The sequence below is a fragment of the Tiliqua scincoides genome, chromosome 2, assembly GCF_035046505.1.
Source record: "Tiliqua scincoides isolate rTilSci1 chromosome 2, rTilSci1.hap2, whole genome shotgun sequence".
NCBI classification, from domain to species: domain Eukaryota; kingdom Metazoa; phylum Chordata; class Lepidosauria; order Squamata; family Scincidae; genus Tiliqua; species Tiliqua scincoides.
In genome coordinates, this window is record NC_089822.1 from 181711357 (window position 1) to 181733925 (window position 22569).

A 22569-nucleotide genomic window follows, 5' to 3' on the forward strand; every position below is an offset into this window, starting at 1 on the left:
AGTTTCTTGTCCTCTGTAAAAGAAACTTTCCATAATGTTTTTTTAGAAGGGCAATAAAGAAGCACCCCAGAAGCCATCCCACTGCACCATTTATGTGGCCAAGAACTACCCACCGTGGCAACACACGACCTTGTCTGTTCTGCAGAAGCATTATCAGGTAATCATCCCACCCAAATCCCTCCTTTCATTATTAATTGATTTAGAGCATTGGTATCCTGCATTCCTGTCAAATGATCTGCAAGGTGGCTTACAAAACGAGAACGGTAGTAAAATCAGCTTCTAAACAGTACTGCATCACGGAATGCCAAGAAGCATTGAAATGAGTCAGGAAAAGCATGAGCTCTGCCCTGCTTTGTTTTGTTGTTCTCTCTGTGGTCTCCTGCTGTTTTCCATCTCTGAAGGGAAACCAAGTTGGCAGCAAGTTCACTGAATCTAAGGGAGGAAAAAAATGCATGTCCCATGCTTTAATGAAATTGGACAGGTATTGCAGGATTCAGTTGTCCTGCCTTTTGGATGCATGATTAAGTTTGCTGCGTACCCTCATTCCTAGTGACAGTTTGAAGATGCAGGACAGCCTCAGTTTTGTTGTTCTTAATCTTTTTGCGCATGCCAAGCTAGGTAAGCTCTTTACTTCAGTCCTGGTTGTGCTGCAGAAATGCTGGCTGCTGTCAGAGTAGTTTGGCTTCCTTATTAGGCAAGGAGCTTTAAGCTCCACTGTAGTCCTTGGTGAGTATGATAATTCTCTGGCTTTGTAGGAAATGTATTGGAGCACAATAAATTCTCCTGTTTTATACCTAAAACAATACAAAAAATCTGGCTCTAAAAGCAGCCAACCCTGAATTTTTGAGCTGCTGGAACTGATCCTTTAACTATTCTGCCGCAGGAACAATAGTGTTGTCCAAGCTGAACTGTTAAGTATCCGCATTGATTTGTGGGCTACTGAGTCCACTGAGTGTATCTTCTTACTACAGTAACATAGTTAAATTCATTTTCTTTTAATTGGAAACAAGCATGTCTTTGTAACTTGGTGCTCATTGCCATCAGTCCACATTAGAAGCAGTGAATCTGAATCTTATTAGCAGGATAAAATGAGCTGTCTATTTTCTTCTACTTTGAGTCTCCTATTGAGCAATGTAAAATGGAAGTGTGAATGTGAAAGGATGAGGGAATTTTGAGGCACAGTCCTGACTCATAATGGGTAAAACAGATTGGTATTTGGTGGGTTTTTTTTGTTTTTTTTGCTCCATCAAATAAGAAGGGAAGTCAGATGACTGCAGTGGTGGATCACAAATTGTGGAGACCTTGGCTCAAGTCATTTAGAATAAGGCATGACATTTCAGGTGTGATCACAAATAGAAAGGGGGAATTGACAAGACAAGTTTGAGGCTATCTGTATGACTTTCTCTATTCATTTGAAAAAACTTTCTAAAAAGCAATATTTAAAGGGAGTTAGAATGTAAAAGATTCTGGAGAAAAAATGGATTTCATGGAAATGAAGAGGTGTACAAAGAGGCAGGCAGAGAATTACAAAACCAAATTTGTGTTTCCATCTGTAGGAAGCTGATATGAGGGATATATCTATGTGTACCTCTTAGACTAGCACTGACAAGCAGTGACATAATTGGATCTTGGATGTGTTTTATTGTAGGCCAATGGAGGACAGCTGCCAGACAATAAAATAATTGCCAGTGAACTCAACTCCTTGCCGGAACTGAAGAAATACATGAAAAGGGTTATGCCTTTTGTTGCTATGATTAAGGTAAGCCTTTCTGTAACTTATTGCCAATTTAGTCCAAGAAAGCTGTATAAACTTTTTTTTAATAGACTTGCTTTTTTCTCCCCCATCCATGGAAATGAAGCAGTTGTTTCAGTTAATGTCAGAAATGTTGGAGTATGGAAGTGACAGAATATATAAATGTGAATTTACGCAGAACACAATATGTTGTTGGGATTGGAGAGAAGGTGATGAGACTTGCTTTTTGGAAGGACAGGGGAATCTAGAAATGCCATGTTTCAGAGTCTAGGTGGTTTATGACATTAAATTCTTTAAAGAGCAGCATCCTGCATGTTTTATGCCCATCCAGCTAAGCTACGGATAACTACTCATCAGGTGTTTTCACTGATTGCCAGTAAGACTCCTACCAGTTATGTTCAAGAACATTAATACAGTTTGCACTGCTTTTGAGAGCAAAAGTTGTAGTTTTCAACAATAGATTAATTTCCTCCATTAAATACTCATTATTGCTTAATTTTAGCCAATTTCCTAGTTAAAATTCTCAGCCACTCCTAATAAAAATGTAATTTAAAATCAAGCAAGCACTCAGCACAGTTAATAATTGTAGTGCTCAGTCAGTCATGTAAAATTTTAACCATAAGTTCCTGAGAATTTCAACTGAAATAATGAAGCTGATAGACTCATTTCATCTAATCTGGCAATTGGGTCGAGAAAGCACCTCAATGTTATAAGCTGAGTTTGGGAATCTCGACTTCCCTTTGGCTATAGCGGAGGTTTTCAGACTGCGGCGTCGTGACACCCAGCCTGAGGGCCCTGCCCTCTTTACCCTTAAGGGGCGGGAGCAACCAGGAGGCAGGGAGGAGGCAGCAGCACCATCCCCAGGATCAAATCGCTCAGGGGGCTGCAGGGGCTTGGCTGCACTTACCACGGCTTCCTGCAGCTTCCCAGGGGTGCAGGGAGCCCTGCGTAGCTGTCCACAGGGCTCCCTGAGGCTTCCAAAGTGAAAGTGGGGCGATTGTGCCCCACCTCCGCTAAACTGGAAGCGGAGCATAATCGCTGTACTTTTACTTCTGACGGGGCTGCACAGACTGGGGGTGCACTCACCAGTCCCTGCAGGAGCCTCTGGGGGGGGTGGGGAGCCCTGTGTGAGCCTCTGCAGGGTTCCCCAGGTCAGCAGCAGTGAAAGTGGAGCAATCACACTCCATTACCGGCTTTGCAGAAGCAGAGTGCAATCGCTCACTTTCACTGCTGCTGACCTGGGGAGCCCTGCAGAGGCTTGCGCAGGGCTCCCCACATCCCCAGGATGCTGCTGCAGAAACTGGTGAGTGCACCCCAGTCCCTGCAGCCCCCCTGAGCGGCGTGATTCTGGGGATTGTGTCACTGCCTTTCCCCTGCCCCCGCTGCCTCCCCCCGCAAGGATTTACTACGGGTTTCAAACTCCGGGAGAGTTTGAAAAGTGCAGGGCTATAGCAAAGTCTCTTATTTGGTTCTGTGGCTTGGAATTGCAGCAGAGTTCAGTGACCTCTCTTTTGAGAGGGGCTTCCCATTAGAGGTAGAGCAAAATGTTTAATCCCTATAATTGTTGGCATCCTGCAGTCTCGGAAGACTATGGTATTGCGCTCTGAATAGTGGTTCTGGAACAGTATCCTCTCCAGTGCACAAAGCCTGGGTAAAGTAAATATGGAGAATAGGCTGTTACCAATGCAGCAAATTCCCCCTTTCCACGTCGCTGGAATGGTCCAATGGAAAGGCAGAGGCCAATACGGTTGGTTCCAGCGGCGTCGCAAGAGTTGCCAGAAAGTGACTCTTTTCAGCCATGAACTACCTCAGGGCTCTGGATTTTGCCTCGAGGTTGACTCCTGAAGCCTTTTCCATAACTGGATGTAGCCACAAGGCAGTGGAGGTTTCGGATCAGAGTTTTCCTTCTCTCAGATGAGCTGCCTTCCCAGGCTGACAAGTCCCATCTACCCGGTGGCTGTTTAGTTGCCTCTTACGACAGTACAGCCAAACTGAGGGTCTATTCTTATCCCCATCCCCCGGGGTATTAATCCCTGTAAGATAGCATAAAAGCACAACTCTCTTATCTAGGGTATATTTAAAATCTCTCATGGACAACTCTTCCTTCCAATATGAATCCCCCAAAATGCCTTAGAATGATAGATGGACAAAATGTAATGATACTGCACGTAAGATATATGTGTCATTGGTTCATAGACATAGAACAAAACATTGACAGAAGAACATGAGCAACCGTTGTCCAGAATACAGCAACTTAGTTGTTAGTCTAGCATTAGCAAGTACAGTGCTAAATTTCTAAGGAGTATATGATTAGTTAAATGAATTTAACAAAGTGACAGTGCTTTAAAGAAGGAGTTTTCTTTCTTGAACTGTTAGAAGGAGCAATTCCCCCTCCACCTATTGTGAGTTTGTTTGTTTAGGGTAGCAATCAGTCTTGTCACACTCCATCAGTCCCAGTTCTGATCTAATTTTCCTTTTTACTGAAGCACAAAGCCTTTGGAATGACAGACGAAGGGCAAGACACCTGTTGCTTATTGTTATCATGTTTGCTCCTTAGGCCAAGCTACTGAATCTGGACCACTGTTCAAACCCAACTTATTCCACCCCATTCCCATCCTAAATATTCCATCCCCATTCCCATTCCATCTACCTAAATAGATGCCATGTACTGGAAAGAATATTTCATATTTGCATTCTTGATGTCTCTGTAGTTGGACTCTAGCAAGTTTCAACCCCTTGTTCTCAGTGCATAGCAAATGGTGTTTCTCTTTGGCTGAGAGGAGTCTCTGTGTGAAGGTTCCCGAAAGAAAGTTGCTTTCTACCTTTTTTGTGTTGCTTTGCAATATTCCCATTGGTGCATAAGAATCATCAGACAGTCTCTGCATGTGCATTTGTACTGGTGAAAGGAAGCAATTACATAACAAGACCTAGAGACGTTCAGCTCTAATTCCCTGGGCCAGCACGCAAAGCTGCAAAACAGATTACTCAGCAACTAAAATTCACTGAGCAATTTAGTCCTGTTCAGTTGAAAGACGACTGTCGCATAACAAAATATTTGATGCCTTACCAAGGGAAGTCAGTTGCTCCTCATTTCAGAGTATCTTGCATATTAGAGAGGCAAAGAACAGTCAAGGAATAAAAAAAAAGCATGTTCTATCTAACTTTAAGTCTTTGTAGTGGTGGCAGTCTCCTTATAGATATTCAGGGAAGCAAACTGCAAAGTGAGAGAAAGGCAAAGGAGCCCCAGCGGGGCAAATTTTATAACTAAATATGCTCCCAAAAATATCAGTTTGCAGTTTCTTCTTGGAACAGCCTTATCCCTGTCTGCTCTCCCTCCTGCTTTGACATGCCAACCAGTTGATGGATAGAAGAAATCCCTTGTCCTACAACTTGCTGCACAGTTCTAGTCAGTCCTTCTGAGACTTGGGGAAAGGTAACCCGAAAGGAATTTTTGTGACATTGATTTCAAGTCAATGGAATACTGGCCAAAATGTTTCATGAGCTCCTGTTTCCAGGGCCCATGTTGGCAACCTTCAGTCTCGAGAGACTGGTATCGCGCTCTGAATGGTGGTTCTGGAACAGCGTCTAGTGTGGCTGAAAAGGCCGATTTGGGAGTGACAATCCCTTCCACACTGGGAGCAAGTGCAGTCTGTCCCTGGTCTGTCTCCCTGGCTATGGGCCTTCCTTCTTTGCCTCTTTGCCTCAGACTGTTGGCCAAGTGTCTCTTCAAACTGGGAAAGGCCATGCTGCACAGCCTGCCTCCAAGCGGGCCGCTCAGAGGCCAGGGTTTCCCACCTGTTGAGGTCCACTCCTAAGGCCTTCAGATCCCTCTTGCAGATGTCCTTGTATCGCAGCTGTGGTCTACCTGTAGGGTGCTTTCCTTGCACGAGTTCTCCATAGAGGAGATCCTTTGGGGTCCGGCCATCATCCATTCTCACAACATGACTGAGCCAATGCAGGCGTCTCTGTTTCAGCAGTGCATACATGCTAGGGATTCCAGCACGTTCCAGGACTGTGTTGTTTGGAACTTTGTCCTGCCAGGTGATGCCGAGGATGCAGCGGAGGCAGCGCATGTGGAAAGCGTTCAGTTTCCTCTCCTGTTGTGAGCGAAAAGTCCATGAGTCGCTGCAGTACTGAAGTGTACTCAGGACATAAGCTCTGTAGACCTGGATCTTGGTATGTTCCGTCAGCTTCTTGTTGGACCAGACTCTCTTTGTGAGTCTGGAAAACGTGGTAGCTGCTTTACCCAATGCGCTTGTTTAGCTCAGTATTGAGAAAGAGTGTCGGAGATTGTTGAGCCAAGGTACACAAAGTCATGGACAACCTCCAGTTCATGCGCAGAGATTGTAATGCAGGGAGGTGAGTCCGCATCCTGAGCCATGACCTGTGTTTTCTTCAGGCTGATAGTCAGTCCAAAATCTTGGCAGGCCTTGCTAAAACGATCCAGGGCCCATACTGTGACTTAAAGCAGACTGCTCTTGGGGCAAATTTTTGGGGTCAGTGCAGTTTCTTGTTTCGCCCAGTCTGGATGTACTTATGGAGGGAGGGAAGAGGGGAGTCACTTGGCCTGCAGTAGTTAGTGGCTGCTGAAATAACCACATACTTTGTGCACATGTGTGCGCAGTGATCCACATGGATTCTCTCACAGCTTATGGATTGTTTGTTGGGGATCATAATAAGGTAAAATTGTTATATGACACAGTCCTTAGGATCAGGCATTTTGAATTTCCTGATGTAGAGGAATAAAAATGACTTGCTGAATTGACTTGCAGTCTGGGTACTTAAGACTGGAATGGTACTTCCTGTTTCCATATTTTTTCCAATGTGTGCTTTAAAAACATTTTTCTCCGGACCAAAATTCTACAGTCATTTAAATGTTACAGCTTAGTTTCTTTCCTGTTCACTAATGGGAACTGCCATCGCTCTATAAATTGCAATGGCTGCACTAGGAGCTTGGGACTCATTTTCTGTCAGCAATGAACTCTGTTGGAAGAGTTCCATTCTGCCTAAGGCTTGTTCTGCTATGCCATTCAGTTGCATTGTGATTTAGAATCTTCATGGATCTTATATCTTCTTCCTACTTCTGACATGACAGGACAACCTAGAGAAGAAAGGCCCACGTGTTCTTGATCTGGAACTGGAGTTTGATGAATGGGCTGTGCTAATGGAGAACATTGTCTACCTGACAAATTCTGTGGAGGTGAGCATTTGTTAAGGAATGCTAATGGTTTGGCTTACTGAAAGAGCTGAAGACATAGCATTCTTGGAAATCTACATATGCTTAAGGGTACTCACAAACATTTAATATTTAAACAGTGTTCAAATTTGCAGAACGTACTGCTCAGAAGATTAGTTATAAGTAACAGAAGGAGGAAATGGCTAATAGAAAAATAGCCATCTCTTTTGATGGCTGAGTTGTGATGATCCTGCCTGGAGTGCTATTCTGAATGTTGGAAACACTCGGCGCAAATGGTCACTCAGCTTTAGACGTCTGTCATCAATATAATTGACCCTTCTGAAAGAGAGAAGGCACTCATCAAAGATGGCACAATGCCTTATAATCTTTTCCATCTCCCTGTGTAGGTGCTTAACGCATTATTTCCATTGAGGCTGCTCTTGTTGCTCCATTATAAGACCATTATATAGGAATTTTCAACCCTTTTAGTAGACCATTTATTCAGGATCCTCTCTCATAATGTAAGTGCCTGGCTGTGAGTTAAAATTGCTGCAAACCCTTTTGGGAATATATTTAAGTCATGGGAAAGGTGTCAGGTTTGGGCCTGTCACGATGCGACCTGCCTCCAGTATCTTTCATTAGAACACTCAGAGCTACTGCCACAGTTAAAAGAGCTTCTTGTTTGCTTCAAATGGTTCACAGCAGTCCTTCCCAAACTGTAAGTTGTGACCCACCATTGTGTTGCAACCTGGTTATTGGTGGGTTGTGAAATTGACACGCTGATAGCAGAAGGAAAATGTATTGCACCCTGTGGAAAGGGCTGCACGTGATGTTTACTTGCAAGTAGGGGACCGTGCCTCAGACCACTTTGAAGGGCAGGCTGAGAGGAATACAGTGTCACTGGAATTGTCCTGATCAGATGAACGCAGACCCCAAAAAAACACTCAAGAAGGAAGCCCCCCCACCAAGCTGATAAGAAAAATGTATTGAGCCCTTTGGAAAGCAAAACTGAGCCACACGTATCATTTACTCGTGAGTTGGCAAATATGCCTCAGATCAAAGGCCAGCTGAAGGGGAAAGAAGGCCACCAGAATGCTCCCAATCCCATAAACATGGAGTTCAACAAATGCTCCAGTAGATGGCCCCAACCATAGTAAAAAAGATAAAAACAGAGGCTTGAGCAGCTGGTAAGGTAACTTTTTTTTGTTTTGTAAAGCTAGGTGGGTCCCGATAGTGTCATTTTAAAAAATGGATCCAGGTGCTAAAAAGTTTGAGAACCACTGAGTTACAGATTTATTAGATGTACCCCATCAATTCTATGAATTCCCGTGTTCTATGAATTGTGTTTTGTTCTCTCTTCCTCCAAAGTTGGAACATATAGAATTGAAGTTTGCTTCTGAAGGAGATGAGAAAATTAGGGAAGATTGCTGTCCTGGAAAACCATTTTGCACATTCAGAGTAGAAGTAAGTTTATAAGTATTTCATTCATTGCTTCCTTGTTTTGCTGTTCCTGAAATGTTGCTCCCAAAGTGAATGAATGGAACCTCTGTGTGTGTGGGGGGGGGGGGGGGCTCGGGCTCTGAGGTCTGGCATATGTACCCAGACGGGGATAAAGATAAGTGAAGAACTGCACGCCAGGACTGAATGTATCAACAGCAGCCAGAATGCTTAGATGTATTGTGTTTGGTACAGACAGAAGATAAACCATATTGTGATTCGAGGTATGTGGCTATGAGTGCAGAGTGCACTGCATACACGGTGAGAACTTTGCACCTGGTCTCATCTACCATTCTTACTTTCTTTCAGCCTGGTGTGTCTGTCTTTCTGGTAAATCCTCAGCCAGCAAATGGCCACTTCTCTACAAAAATTGAGGTCAGGCAAGGTGATCGTCGAGACGCAATAATCAGACGCTTGATGAAGATGGACAGAGGAATCAAAGGTAAACTTCTATCTGAGATCCAGGTCTACAGTTTAGCCAGCTAGATGCTCAGAATTCCTGCCAGGCAGCTTATCAAGTTAGTGTTGATTGTCAAAAGTTCACTTTTGCTCAATTGGTATCCTCTTGTAAGGAGGATTCTTATTAGTAGAAGAATATGCAAGAAAAGCATGTCCTGAACTTGCTTGTTACCGTCTTACATTGCTTTGCTCTTAGCACTTGGGTGTGAAAGGCACCATGTACAATCTTTGTCAGTTAAAGTTTGTAAGATTCTATGTACCAAAAGGCACCCATTTGTCATCATTGATTCCTGCACAAGATGTCCTTTGAGAATGATCTTCTTGAAAAAGAGCACCAATTGCGTGTGTGTGCAGCATTTGTTTTTGTAAACACTGCCTTGATTTGAAATAGTGGTAATGGTTGGTAAGATTATCATTTTGCATGCTTGTGTACATAGACGTATACAATCCCTGCAGAATTTAACATGTTAATTAGTTGACTTTGGGAATTTTAATATACCAGAGTTAAGGCAAATTAGGCAAGAAATGTAGATTTGGGAGTGGGGCGGGTTGGGCATTCTCCTTGAACTCACATACTAGGGCGGTCTTATCCAGCAGCTTGTCAGTGGTTGTGCTGTTGATGATACTTGCCTTGTTCCTGCCCCCAAATTTTAGCCAAAATTTGGAAGCTGTCGAAGCAATGAAAGTGTCACTTCCCACTCTGTCACTCCTGTTCTCCTTTGCTTATTCTGTTTAGGCTCAACTTAGGAGTTTTAAAGCAGAGGCTAAAAGAATGCCTGTTGTGTTTTGGATGTTTTAATTAGGAAAGTATTGATGGCAACTGCATCAGTCACACATCACAAAAACTGCACTTTTTCTGATTATGTTCTGGGTTTTAGTGTTGAGTGCTGCCCCAACATTAGCACTCTGTTCTTCTTCCCTAAAACTTGTTTTGCCGAGTCCATGATTGGGAGTGAGGTTGGCAAAATGGAACACAGCTGCAGCAGTGTTCTGGGCTCCACAATTTATGGGAAATATAGTTACTAAAGCATTGGGAGTCCTGGTAAAGTACACTTCCTGGGGTCCTGGTGCTTAGGAGGCTGGCAGACGCCATTATCAGCCACTTCTGGGTCTGCTTTCACCAGTTTGAGTGGTAAAGGCAGTGATGCAGCCGCCATTCTGAAGTTCACTGCCATGACTAGATATTGTCTCCTTGTGCAAGACTTGAAGCAATGATTTAAATGTGAGAGATGCATTAATACATTACAAGTCCCCTGAGCCTCCCACTCAACCCACATTTTCCTAATGCATGAACTGCATTATTGTCAAGTCTTAAATTTCAAACTTCAGAGTGTTAGAGGTGGTAAGTAGTAGCCCCATCTCACTGAAAGCACTTAGGGTTCACTGGCAGTAAAGACTTGCAGCATAAAGACATTAAAGCAAATGCATTTTCTCCCTCTCAAGCACCAGGTTTCACCACATCTACAGTGTAGTGAAAAGGTATCTTTTCTCGATCCGCAATATGGAAGTTAGATTATCTTTAAAAAATTACTTCCCTTTGATAAAGGCTGAAATCCAATTTGTAAACTTAAGATTATAGTAGAAATAGCTTTTGTTTTAAAAGTGCATAATGTTCCACACCTGTTCAGGGACAAAAGCCCTGTTATGATCTTCTCAGCTTCTTCAGTCTGAAGATTCAATCTGAAGAATGGCTGCATTACCATTCTCTAGATGCATGGGAGCTGTCCTCTTAGTTTTAAGGCTTGGGTAATGTGACAGAGTACTTAAACACAGATTGAAAGCGATAATTGCATGGAAATATCTGTTTTTGGAAAAATAATAAAAAAAAAAGAAAATGATTACAAAACTTTAAAATACATTCACAAGAAAAAAACAATCCTCTTGTTTGTTTCAATCTGGCCATCATATGCTGATGATCCAAACAAAATGATTATGCTTTGTTTCTGAAAGGTGCATTGACTTTGGTCTTGGTTTGCAATGGGATGGAAGCGAACAGTTTATTTTTTACCATAGGAGACAACAACTTGTGGCCCTTTGGGCAAAATTCGTTCTTGGAGTGGGTGCCATCTGCTTCCCCTGCTATAACTTTCTTGCCCTAGTGGGGAAAGGTGTGAATGAGAGCAGCACCTTTGCCAGTGGAATTATGTAGCAAGCTATTTGATGAGATGTGTCATCCAAGTTCTCCCCCCCCCCACCTGCCATTGCCAGAGTGATTTCCTGGCAAAAGTGATTGCTGACCAATGGTAAGCTTTGCTTTCTAAGACAGCCAATAGTGTTTGATGTGATTTCCCATTTACATTTTGAAACTGGTGTGTCAAGTTCCTCACTGTTAAGCAGTTGCTAATGGCCTCATTCTGCAGTTATGCTCCAGCCCTTAGTTAAAGTAGACAGAGCATCCATTTGTTCTGGGTTGAATCACAGGATGCTATGCTGGATAGAGTTGACAGAATTCCTTTTAAAAAACAGAGATGATTTCCTGTTTGCTTGGTGGCTTTGCTGATTCCAGCAATTGTGAGCCAAGTGAGAGAATTATGTCTTGGTTCAAACTTTCCCAGTAAGACAAATAACTTATTTTCTCATCACTTTAACAGCTTGTGTGTTTTGATCTTGGGAAAGGAGACAATTTTTATATTACACAGTGAAGCTGTGTCTTCGGAAAAGAACTGAGTGGAAGAAAAACATAAACTTGTCTTGCAAAGCAAAACCAAAGTACAACACATTTCAGGCTCAGGCAGGCAATTAGTAGAGATCCACAACCTGATTGTTTGAAATGAATGAAAAGCAATTGAGAGTAAATCAGTAATTCTTCCAAATCATTGTTTCCAGAAGATGTCACTGTTAGGAAGGCACTTAAAAAGATTGTTTGATAAAAGCTAGTGGTGAAAGAGCAGCAACTTAGGCAAACTAAATAGCTGGCTTGTTAGGAAAGTTCTGCTTAGCAGTTTACACTGAGAATCCTTTGAACTTAAAAGCAATTGCAACCCATGCGAAAACAGAGACAACTGTGTTGCTTTTTTAAAAACATTAGTTTGTTGAAACACTTTCTAATTTTTCTGGGGGAAAAAACAGTACAGAACTCCCTGTAGCCCATCTCCCCTCACAATAGCACACAGGCTATATTGTCTGTACAGGCGTGCCCCTGTATCTGTGGGGGTTCTGTTCCGGAAGCCCCCGCAGTTAAGTGAAACTATGGATATGGCGAATACCTCCCTCCCACCTTCCCGAGCCAAGGGGAACTCTGCTCCCCTCACCTTAGGAGAGGACACACGTGGGGAGCCCTGTGGACCCGATTCATGGAAAACTGAATCTGCTGATATGGGAGGGCCCTGTATTGTCACTCTTCCTTCTGCCTTATATACATTTGATATATGTAACTAAGGAAAGAAGTTCTTGGGGAGTGGGGGAGAGAGAGTCATTTATTGCAAATGAGAGCCTCCCTTATATAGGAACATATCTTGCAAGATATCTCCTTTGCTGAAGTATATTTCTTGCGCTGTTGATTTCACACATTTGTAACAAAGTGTTTTTTAAACTTCCATCATAAGAAGAGGCTCCTGTGAGCCTAAGAGTGCTGTAGTGAAGAAGAATTTGTCTGGAGTATGCGTTACATAGAATTTTAATAAGGGGGAATTCCTTTAGAAGCACAGAATACTAGTGTTGAAATGGACTTTGAAGGTCATCTAGTCAACTCCCCTGTTCAGCACAGGTAACTACAACATGGTTATCCAGCTTCTGCTTAAAAACCTCCAATGGGGGGGGGGGCAGCCCATGACTGCATGAGGCCACAACTGCACAATACTATATATCAGTATTGCTTCTTGCTCTGTTATCCATGCTGAAGGAAGAATAATGTATTCAAGGCCTAGGGTCCAGTGCAGACATCAGCAATGCCCTTTCCTAGAGAAGACAGAGCTACACATATCTTGGTTACATCCAGATTGTGACACTCCTGTACATCAGGCAGCCTCTGAAACGTTTTCGAAAACTTCAGTTCATTCAAAGTGTTGCTATCTGAGTAGCACCTGACATGCGTTTTTCAAAGCCTGTTGCTCCAGTGTTCCTTCTGCACTGGTTTCCATTTTGTTTCAGGGCACAATCAAAGTACCGGTTATTGCCTTTAAATTCCTAAATGGCTTGAGGCTGTGATATTTAATGTCTGCCTCTTGTGTTGGTCTTTGGAGGCCTTGCTCCATATCCCACTGCCATTGAAGCCCCACTGACTTGGATATGCAGCAAAGTCTTTTTAGTTGTGGCACCCAAATTGTGGAAGTCTCTGTCAGGTGAAACCTGTTTGGCCCACTGCCTTTAACTGTCACTCCTTTGCAGACACTCCCTAATGGCCTGTATCTTTTCTTTTTTGACCTTTGAGTTGAGATATTCTTGTAGTGTATGGTGTTCTTATACAGTATATTATATTTATTGCTGATAGCTGCATTGGAAGCCCTGATCTGGGCCAAAAGGAAGAATATAAATGGGTTTAATAAACACACACTCTAACTTCTAACTGGGATTTCTATAAGAGTGAAGGTTTGAAGTGTGTGTGTGTGTGTGTGTGTGTGTGTGTGTGTGTGTGTATTTTGCAGATTCTTGTTAAGAGGCAACCTAATTAGTGTCAACTATGATTAAGGGCAGTGAAACCATAGCCATTCAGCATAACTAATTCCATCATGAATGGGGAGCAAATGACCAGGGGGGCAAATGCCCTGGGGTGCCACACCTCAAGGTATGGCGCCGCCTTCCCACTGCTGTAACCTTCCTCAGCCACCCTCTGGAGAGCCTTTAAACATCACTTCTGGTTTTCCGATGAACCAGAACCAGAAGTGACTTCTAAAGGCCCTTCAAAGGCCTTGAAAGGCTCCAGTAGACTGGAGGAGACCACGTGTGTTAACCAGACATGATCAGTAAGGGGGGGAGACCAGTGGGTATTCTACGGTGGTATTTTATGGTTCTAGCCCTGGGTGGCACAGGGGCTGGAATTGCCAGTGATGGGGAGGGAGCATGCAAGTTCACGTGGAAGGCCCATACAGTTCTGCAACCTGCTCCTAATACCTTAATTATAGGTAGAGATTAAAAATGACTTGTGCATCAGGCATAAGAATTCCTGTGTCCTCATTCAGTTTTATAGTCAAAACCTGTACCCATAGGCAGATTTTCTAGGGGTGTGGGTTTCACAATATCCGATAACAATGATTAGATGCCTTTCTTTTTTAAAAAGTTGCTACAAAAGCCTGTTTATTTTATTACATTTTTACTCTGCTTCTGTGCCAGCCTGGTTTCCAAAGCAGTTTACAGTGGCTGTTCAAATCAACCTGGAGAGTTCTGAACATTATGCAACAAAATCCCATTGACTATAAAATCGAAGCATTGAGAATGCGTCTTGTAAGGGAGCAGGGAATTTTTCTAGTAAATCCTAATTTGCATGGAGAAAAATTATGTTCTGCTTTACTGTAAGCTGTTTTGTGCGGCAGTTTTACGAAATACATGTATTCAGTACAGGTATTGCATTTCAAAAGGCACCCATTAAATATTATATAAGAAAGGTTACCTAAATAATATGTTGCAAATTGTTGCCCTTGACAACCACTTGGTGTAGATCAATAAATCTGTACTAAAAGTCACCTGTGGCCTCATTGTGTGAGCATTGCTGTCAATGTCCTGTTGTTGCAGGACTACTAGAAATGCTCGAAAGATTGGTGGCCTTCAACCACCTGTTCACAATTTGGGAAATTGACTTGCATTCTTCCTTAGCTGGTTTAGTATGCTGAAGTGCACTTCAGTGTGAGTACATTCATGTTGTGTATTCTTGACCCCACCTTGCCTTTTAATTAAGCCCTAGTTATTAAAGGCTTCTGTAGCCTTTGAAGCTTATAAGGCAACTGTGCCACATAGCAACTTGAACACCTATAAAGACACCATTTAAACAATTCTGGCAGTAATTATTAGCTGGTTGTGTTAAAGCCACCTGCCTGTGCTGTGGACCTTATGCTATCCTTTCTGTGATGTACAAGCTTATATAAAAGTATGTATCTCTTAGAAGTGTATTCTTAATGTCCTTTTTTTTTTTAGATCTTTCCAAAGTGAAATTAATGCGGTTTGATGACCCTCTTCTGGGCCCTCGTCGTGTCCCTTTGCTGGGAAAAGAAGATGCTGAGAAGTCTCCTATCTTAGACCAAGCTGTCTTTCACATAGACATAGCTGCGAAGCAAGTTCACCTAACTGAAAATGGGTTAACCACAGATATTGGGGATACACTAGTATATATTGTTAATTAGACCGTTGATGGATCTCTAAATAACATGAATGGCTTTCAAACTACCTAGTGGACCACAGCAAGGTTAATTTCTAGAGGAACAAAAACTTTTGCCTGTCAGTTAAGCCCTGGAGTTTTAAAATTTGATTATAATAAATATATTTTCCATCCCTGTGACATGTCTCAGAAACAACTTCCTAATTCAAAGCAGGATCCAGACTTCGCTTCATGCACTTTGAGAGGTTGGGTTTTTTTGTACATACAACTGTAGCAGCTCTAACACATCCAAAGGGTAGCACTTTGATCCTGAACTTCTGGCATACACTCTGGAATATTAATAGCTAAGACGTTGTGGAACTGCATTGCCTCCTCCAATGGACAGTGTTCTCCAAAGGCTCTTTCTCCTTCCTTTCTGCCTCTCCTCAGCCTGAAGCAATGTTTAGTACAGCTAATTCCATGTTTTGGGGGAGGGGGAAGAGGTATAAAAGGAACTGGAGCTGATTTCCGTGCCACACTATTTTCTCTGCCCCATAAGAATGAGCATAATCTGCTACAATAGCCTATGGCAGTACAGTGACTCCTGCTCCACCTTAAAGAGTAACGCGCTGTGTCATACAGTTTTGTAGGCATGGGTTTGCTTCATCAGCTACATGCATAAATACCCAGACATGCATGTTATGGTGGAGTAAAAGAAGGAATTTTGCACTTGTTCTGTTGAAATTTTCTTCAGGTTCGCAACTTTGGAAGAGATTGTGGCAAAATACCTCCTAAGAAAAAGGCATAGTGTAGCTGCTGCTGGGGGATCTAATTGGCATGTATTGCTTTAAGGAACAAAGGAGTTCATGAAACAAGGTGCCTATACCACATTCTTTAAAAGACTGCTCAGAGAAATGACTTGGGAGGTAAAAAGGAAAGATCTTTTCACAAATTGCTTGAATATTACCAACTTTCACTAAGAGAATTTCACCCAGTAGATTATCTTCCGCTGGTGGATTTTATATAATGAAGGGGGGCAGCAAAAAAACTAAGTGTCAGCTACTTGGAGTGAATATAGCACAGCAGTAAGAAGGAAAGAGTGGTGCACAATTCCTTGTATCCCATCTGAAGCTTCTTTTTTTAAGAAGCAGATGAGCGTTTTTAAAAAAACACCCATCTGCTTCAATTGGATATCTCTGGTCATTTATCTCCTATCCTCAGTAGTGCAGTCAGTATCTTACTTATTAACCAGTTTTCCTAGTCTGAAGGAAAGGAGATGAGGGTAAAAGACGACTTTGCCTTTTCTCTCCTTTTCTGCCTTTCAGGGCTTTGATCAGTCTCCTTGCAGCCAGCCAGGCTGCCTCCTAGTATCCGTCTAACTATAGTTTGCCAGTAAGAAAATGAGCAGTTCTGGCTCTGCAATTACACTGTCTGCTGAACGCCTGTCTTTGCAGCAAAAGGAACCCAAACCGTGCATGGAGAACAAATTATAGCCAGGGCAGCAAGCTAACTGCACCCTGTGGCTGTGAAAAGCCAGCAAGAACAAGAGCCCTTGGCTCAAATCCCTTTTTCATGCACACAGCACTGAGAAATGCAGTGCTACTTTGCAAACCAACAAAGGGCATTGATCCTAAAGAGCACCATTGTGTTCTCCATAAGATAAAGAACATGGATGAGCATATACCACACACACACATACACACACTTGTGCAATCTTATTATTTCAGCCTTATCCCTGTTTTTAAATATTTTCTTGTTTTCCCTGATTTGTTTTCCTTATTGTGTATTTGACAACAATTGTATTCCTAGTTCTCACCCATGCAAAACTTATCTTTTGCCTCCCAAATATAAAGGCACAAGTGTGAAGCCTTCTGTCTCTTAAGGAGTTAAAACTTAAATGAAGGGAAGGTTTTTGTTGGCACTGCCTTTGTTCCTTAAAGCTGTCAGTTGTGACATTATGGCAAAACTTGTTTCACTTGCCTAGAAAAGAAAGTGCCTCAGGTCCAGTTCATGAGTGGAAGTCCATCACATGATTTGCCCATTTTATGGATTAATAATTTTTTAAAACTAGGACCCTTGGCTTCTAAAATCTAAAAACAGTAAAATCAAGCATCAGTTAAAAAATAATTCCCCAGTTGTATTGTGGGAATAAAAATTGAGTGAGATATACAGCATTGCCAGAGCAGAATTTAAAATCAGCAGAGAATTACAAAATCCGTATGCAAAGCCTTATGCAATGATTCTCTTTTTAGCACTGGGACCCACTTTTTTAGAATGCCAATTTGTTGGGACCAGCCGACAGTGTGATGTCATTAACCTGGAAGTGATGTCATGAATGGAAGTGATATCTTCAAGCAGGAACATTTTTAACATTCTTATATAACAAAATCAAATCAATCAAGTAAATTAAGAACCCTCCTAACCCTCCCAAGTTGCTGATCTGTCTAAAAAAAATTCTCCAAACATCCTGAAGGTTGCAGTTCTATCCAGACTTACCCAAGAACAAGTCCCATTGACTATTGTTAAAAAGCATATACATAGAGCCTATTTAAAAAAAGTTGATCTGTAACATTTTCCCAAATGAAGTCACTTAGGGTGGTAGCATCAAGTCTAATATATTAAAAATAAAATATAGATTGAAATGAATTAGGAACCCACCTGAAATTGGCTCACAACCCACATAGTGTGTCCCAACCCACAGTTTGAGAAACACTGATTTATTTAACAGGGAATTTGGTTGCTGCTTAGGCCATTTCTGCCCAATGTTGCATATACGCAACAGGGTCCAAATGTGTACACCTGTGGGCGGGGCAAAAATTTAAAAACAGACAAGTTAGTGGATAGATGGACATGCTTGGGAAGGAGTTCCAAACCTGTGGCTGCACCACTGAAATGGCCTTTTCCCCTAATTATACTAACAATTGAAAGTACTGTGTGCGAGAAAATATGGAAGTCTGAGCTGTTGTGGCTTCTCTATGCATGCAATAAGCCAATGGATGTTGCTGTGTGTGAGCAAGCCTTAAACAGCAGCCAGGCAGTTTTTGCTGTCCAGTGGGATTCTAGCATGAGTTTCTATAGTGAAGCAGGACAACTCAAATACTAAAAAAGAATTCTCATTTGAAAAGGTGGGTGTTATAACCTCAGGGAGGCCTGTGGCTCTTCTGTAGTAGTCTAGAGCAACCATCCTCAATCTCTTTTTTTTTTTTCCAGCTATGGCCCCTTACAAGCTCTTCTCAAGTTCCAGGGCCCCATCCCTGCCAAACTGATCTAACAGGAACAGAAAAACATAAAAGTTCCATTCTAACTGTTTTCAGTCTGTGCTCACCTTCATATGGCCTGGCCCCTGTGGAGAATGGCTGTTCTAAAGGCAAAACTTGTTTCTGCTTTGTGAGATGCTATATGTTAAAAATAACAACAATGGAACGAACATTGCAATGCCCCCCTTGTTATCATGAATTCTAGGCTGTACTCATGATTACAACTTGGATAGTCTGCTCTTGGGTTTGGTGGACACTCCAATGCCTGTAACACCTCATGTGGCAGGGAGGTGTCCAGCAAGTCGCTGCAGCATTCTAGCAATAGGAAGTATCTCTGCTGTTCTCTATCCAGCCATGTAACTGTTAAAGACACAGCAAGGACCCATGGGTTGAAACATCTAGGCCAGGGGTGCCTAAACCCCAGCCCGGGGGCCACTTGTGGCCCTTAGCGACTCCCAATCCGGCCCGTGGGGAGCCCTCAGTCTCCAATGAGCCTCTGGCCCTCTGGAGATGTGCTGGAGCCTGTGCTGGCCTGACACAACTGCTCTCAGCGTGAGGGTGATTGTTTGACCTCTCGCGTGAGCTGTGGGATGAGGGCTCCCTCCACTGCTTGCTGTTTCACGTCTGTGATGCAAGAGTGGCAACAAAGGAAAGGCTGGCCTTGCTTTGTGCAAGGCCTTTTATAGGCCTTAAGCTATTGCAAGACCTTCATTCATTCATATAAGTTCCATCTCTAATATATTCATTCATGTAAATTTATGTAAATTTATTCAAATTTGAAATGTAAAGTCTCCCCCCCCGGCCCCTGACACAGTGTCAGAGAGATGATGTGGCCCTCCTGCCAAAAAATTTGGATACCCCTGCTCTAGGTTAATAGACAACCCAATCCTAAACTGAGTGGGCGCAGCCAGCCCTTATATAACATATACGCAAGGGGATATATTTCCACTTACCCCAAGTAAAGCTCCAGCTGTCCCTTAGGGGCTTCTCGGATCCATACCAATTATTTAGCTGGTGTAAACAGGGAACCCTTTTGTAATGCTGGCCCAGCCAGGAGGGGCGTTAGGATAGGACCTGCACTGCTGCTGATCCCACCCCCATCCTGGGCCTCATCCTCCCCCATTCTGCCCTCCCTGCCCCAAAATGTCCCCTTCGTACCTCCAAACCGCCCTCCTGCCATTCTCCCCATGCTTCTGTGCCGCCTGCTGCAATCTTACCTGTTCCAGCCAGCACTGGGCTGGGATTTGTAGCTAGCAGGCTGGCTCATGCCTTTGGGCCCGCACTGCCAGTTCACAAATAGTTGCAAATGTGCTTTATGGCATGTTTGTGACACTCAGAGCTGGTGCCGGGAGGGCTGCACTGGCTCAAAAGAACATTAGGATTGTGAAATGATCTTCTGTGCTGTATATTGTGCGATTGTCTTAATCTAGTCCTAAATCCAGCCAGTTCTAAACTAGGTTATATAAATGCAGAACTTAATATAGCCAGCTTAAATGCCGTCTTTAATTATGTAACTCTGTTGCTCCCCTGCCTGCACTTTTATTTCCTTGACGTTTGGCCTTGCTAGAAATGTGCCTGTCCCTTTGCTTTTGCAGTCCTTGTTAAACTTGTGCTCCTTGTGCTTCTCTTGGTCCAGTAGCTCAGAGGTGGGTCAGTTCAAGAGCCGCAGTGCAGTCATTAGCAGGTCAGAAAGTAAGCTGCTGTCTAGTGTCCTCACAGCACTCAGTCGCCCCAGTGGGCTTGCTCAAGATACAGTGTATTCCCTGTCACATACAAACCTTTCATGTTTTCCAAAAAGATGATTTGAATGCTCTTCATGTTTTCTGCACTACATACAATAACCAGTTCCTGCCTTTTGTAATAGTACAGTGTGACGTTCTGTGTAGGAATGTCAAATGCATCCTCGTTTGAGCACTGTTTTCACTTTCACAAAACTTCTCACCTTTCACTGCAGGGGATGGAAGATGCAGCAGGGGCAATCCAAGGGTCTCCTATACCTGCCTGTTGAGCACTCCCCCCTCAAAACTAGAATCGGCATCAGTACCCCAAAGGATGGGCCAGAAAGCTGGTGTAGGCTAGAGACTGAACTATGTCATCAGGATTCCCCTGGTTCAATTTGTGCCTTTGCCAGGAACTCATTCAGGGCCCAATCTTATCCGACTTTCCAGCCACAATTCAGTCCCACAATAAAGGAGCAAGCATTCCCACACCTTGAAGAGTACCTCCGTGACTGCTTCCTCAACTGCAAGATGCAGCACAAGCCTTGTTGGTCCAGCTTCATCAGTGTTGGAAAGTCTGATAGTATTGGGCCTTAAGTCATCTTATGCGAAGAGTCACTTCCTTTCAGCCTCAGTGCCCCAACTGCAGTAACAATAATATTTTACCTTAGAACACACATTTCTCTGTGAAACTGTGGCACAGTCCCTTAGCCCTCTTTCTCTAACTAAGCTTAAATACATGAAACACAATTTCATATTATTTTCTTGCTTAGCCATGTCTCCATTTCTTTTTCCTTCCTTCTGTTGTTTCTTTTGTGTCTGTAAACTCCTTAGGGCAGGGTCTTTTCTTTTCATTCAGTGTTAAAGCGCCATGGACACTGATGGTGCCATACAGATAAACAAAGAGTTGCTGTCCAGATTACATCAGAATGAGATACGTGAAATACATCACACACACTCAAAATACTATTAGTTACCATCTCTAGGATAGAGCGCCATTCTGGAAGGCATTAGAAATATGGCCACCTTGAGCCTCTTTGGGAAGAAGGGGGGATATAAATGCTATAAGTTAATAAATATGGTACCATTGTTGCCATCCTTGAGTCTCGGGAGACTATGGTATCACGCTCTGAATGGTGGTTCTGGAACAGAGTGTCCCCTCCAGTGCGCGAAGCCTGGGTAAAATAGGTATGGAGGATAGACTGTTTCCCATGCAGCAAATCCCCCCTCTCCACGTCGCTGAAATGGTCCAATGGAAAGGCAGAGGCCAATACAATTGGTTCCAGCGGCGTCGCAAGAGTTGCCAGAATGTGACTGTGTTCAGCCATGAACTGCCTCAGGGACTCCAGCTCCGGATTTTGCCTCGAGGTTGACTCCTGAAGCCTTTTGCATAACTGGATGTAGCCACAAGGCAGTGGAGGTTTGGGATCAGAGTTTTCCTTCTCTCAGATGAGCTGCCTTCCCAGGCTAACGGGTCCCATCTACCCAGTGGCTGTTTAGTTGCTTCTTACAACAAGTACAGCCAAACTGAGGGCCTGTTCTTATCCCCAGCCCCCAGGGGTAAAATATGGTACACCATATTTTATGTACACCATAAAATGTACACCATGGTGTACATATGGTGTACAAATGTGGTACACCATTATGCAAATAAGCAGAGTTTTAGGCTCAAGTGTTTATGGGTGAGGTTTGGTAGCAAGCTTTTCTTATAAGAAGGAACAACACTTTTCCTTGTTGGACTTTGCTTGCTGTAGAAATTGGAAACCACTGAGAAAAGATATCTTGAGGTGCTGCAAAGAGCCAACGAGATAAGCAGGGCAAACTGGACTTCATCCAGCAGTTTGTAATGGCTGAAGTATACATGTCTCTTGAATTTATATTGATGTTAGAAAGGGAACGAGGGTGAAACTCCATAAGAGCTTCACCCCCCCACCCCTTTGCCTGGCACTCCAGGCAGGCCAGGCTAAGGCAGGAAAATGGGAGCACCTCATTGGCTGCTGCACAAGTAGGGGCTGGGCGGACAGGTGTCCTTGAAGGCTGCATGCTTTCTGGAATCAATCCACTGGAATTTTTGAGCCCCACCCATCCTCCCATGAACAGTTTGAGATGAGCTGATCACTCTTTTTTCTCCAGTCTGATTGGCCTTGGCTAGTGATTTTTTTGCCTACCCCAGACTGGTGTGGTAGGGTGTTGGGTTATATGTTTAGCGATATTTGCCTTTGGTCACTTGGGCAGGTGTTGTGCATGCAGGGTAGTAGGGAATGAGGCATACAATCCGAGGTCAACAAGGTTGGGGGGAGGGTGAGCCAGGTCTGCTCAGACAATACTTGTCTGGGTTGCTGAGGCTGGCTAGCAAGCCCCCAGGCTGGATTGGGCAGAGGACAACAGTTGGTATGGTCTCTGGTGTATCTGCTCATCCAGCTGTCTTGATTCCTAGGGGTTCCTGCTGATTAGCTCACTCAGACGATGACCGAGAGAGGGGG

General features: G+C 43.3%; 1 protein-coding gene across 2 annotated transcripts in view; it reads left to right on the forward strand.

Moving 5' to 3' along the window:
- Positions 1-15312, forward strand: part of LARS1 (leucyl-tRNA synthetase 1) — a 51103-nt gene extending 35791 nt beyond the window's left edge. For both annotated transcript variants that reach the window (XM_066613554.1, XM_066613555.1), the window contains exons 27-32: positions 47-157; positions 1649-1759; positions 6849-6953; positions 8298-8393; positions 8736-8868; positions 14952-15312. In XM_066613554.1, coding sequence (XP_066469651.1) covers positions 47-157; positions 1649-1759; positions 6849-6953; positions 8298-8393; positions 8736-8868; positions 14952-15157 — 762 coding nt within the window. In that variant the 3' untranslated portion in view covers positions 15158-15312. The remainder of the gene's footprint in view (positions 1-46; positions 158-1648; positions 1760-6848; positions 6954-8297; positions 8394-8735; positions 8869-14951) is intronic.
- The last annotated feature ends 7257 nt before the right edge of the window (positions 15313-22569 follow it).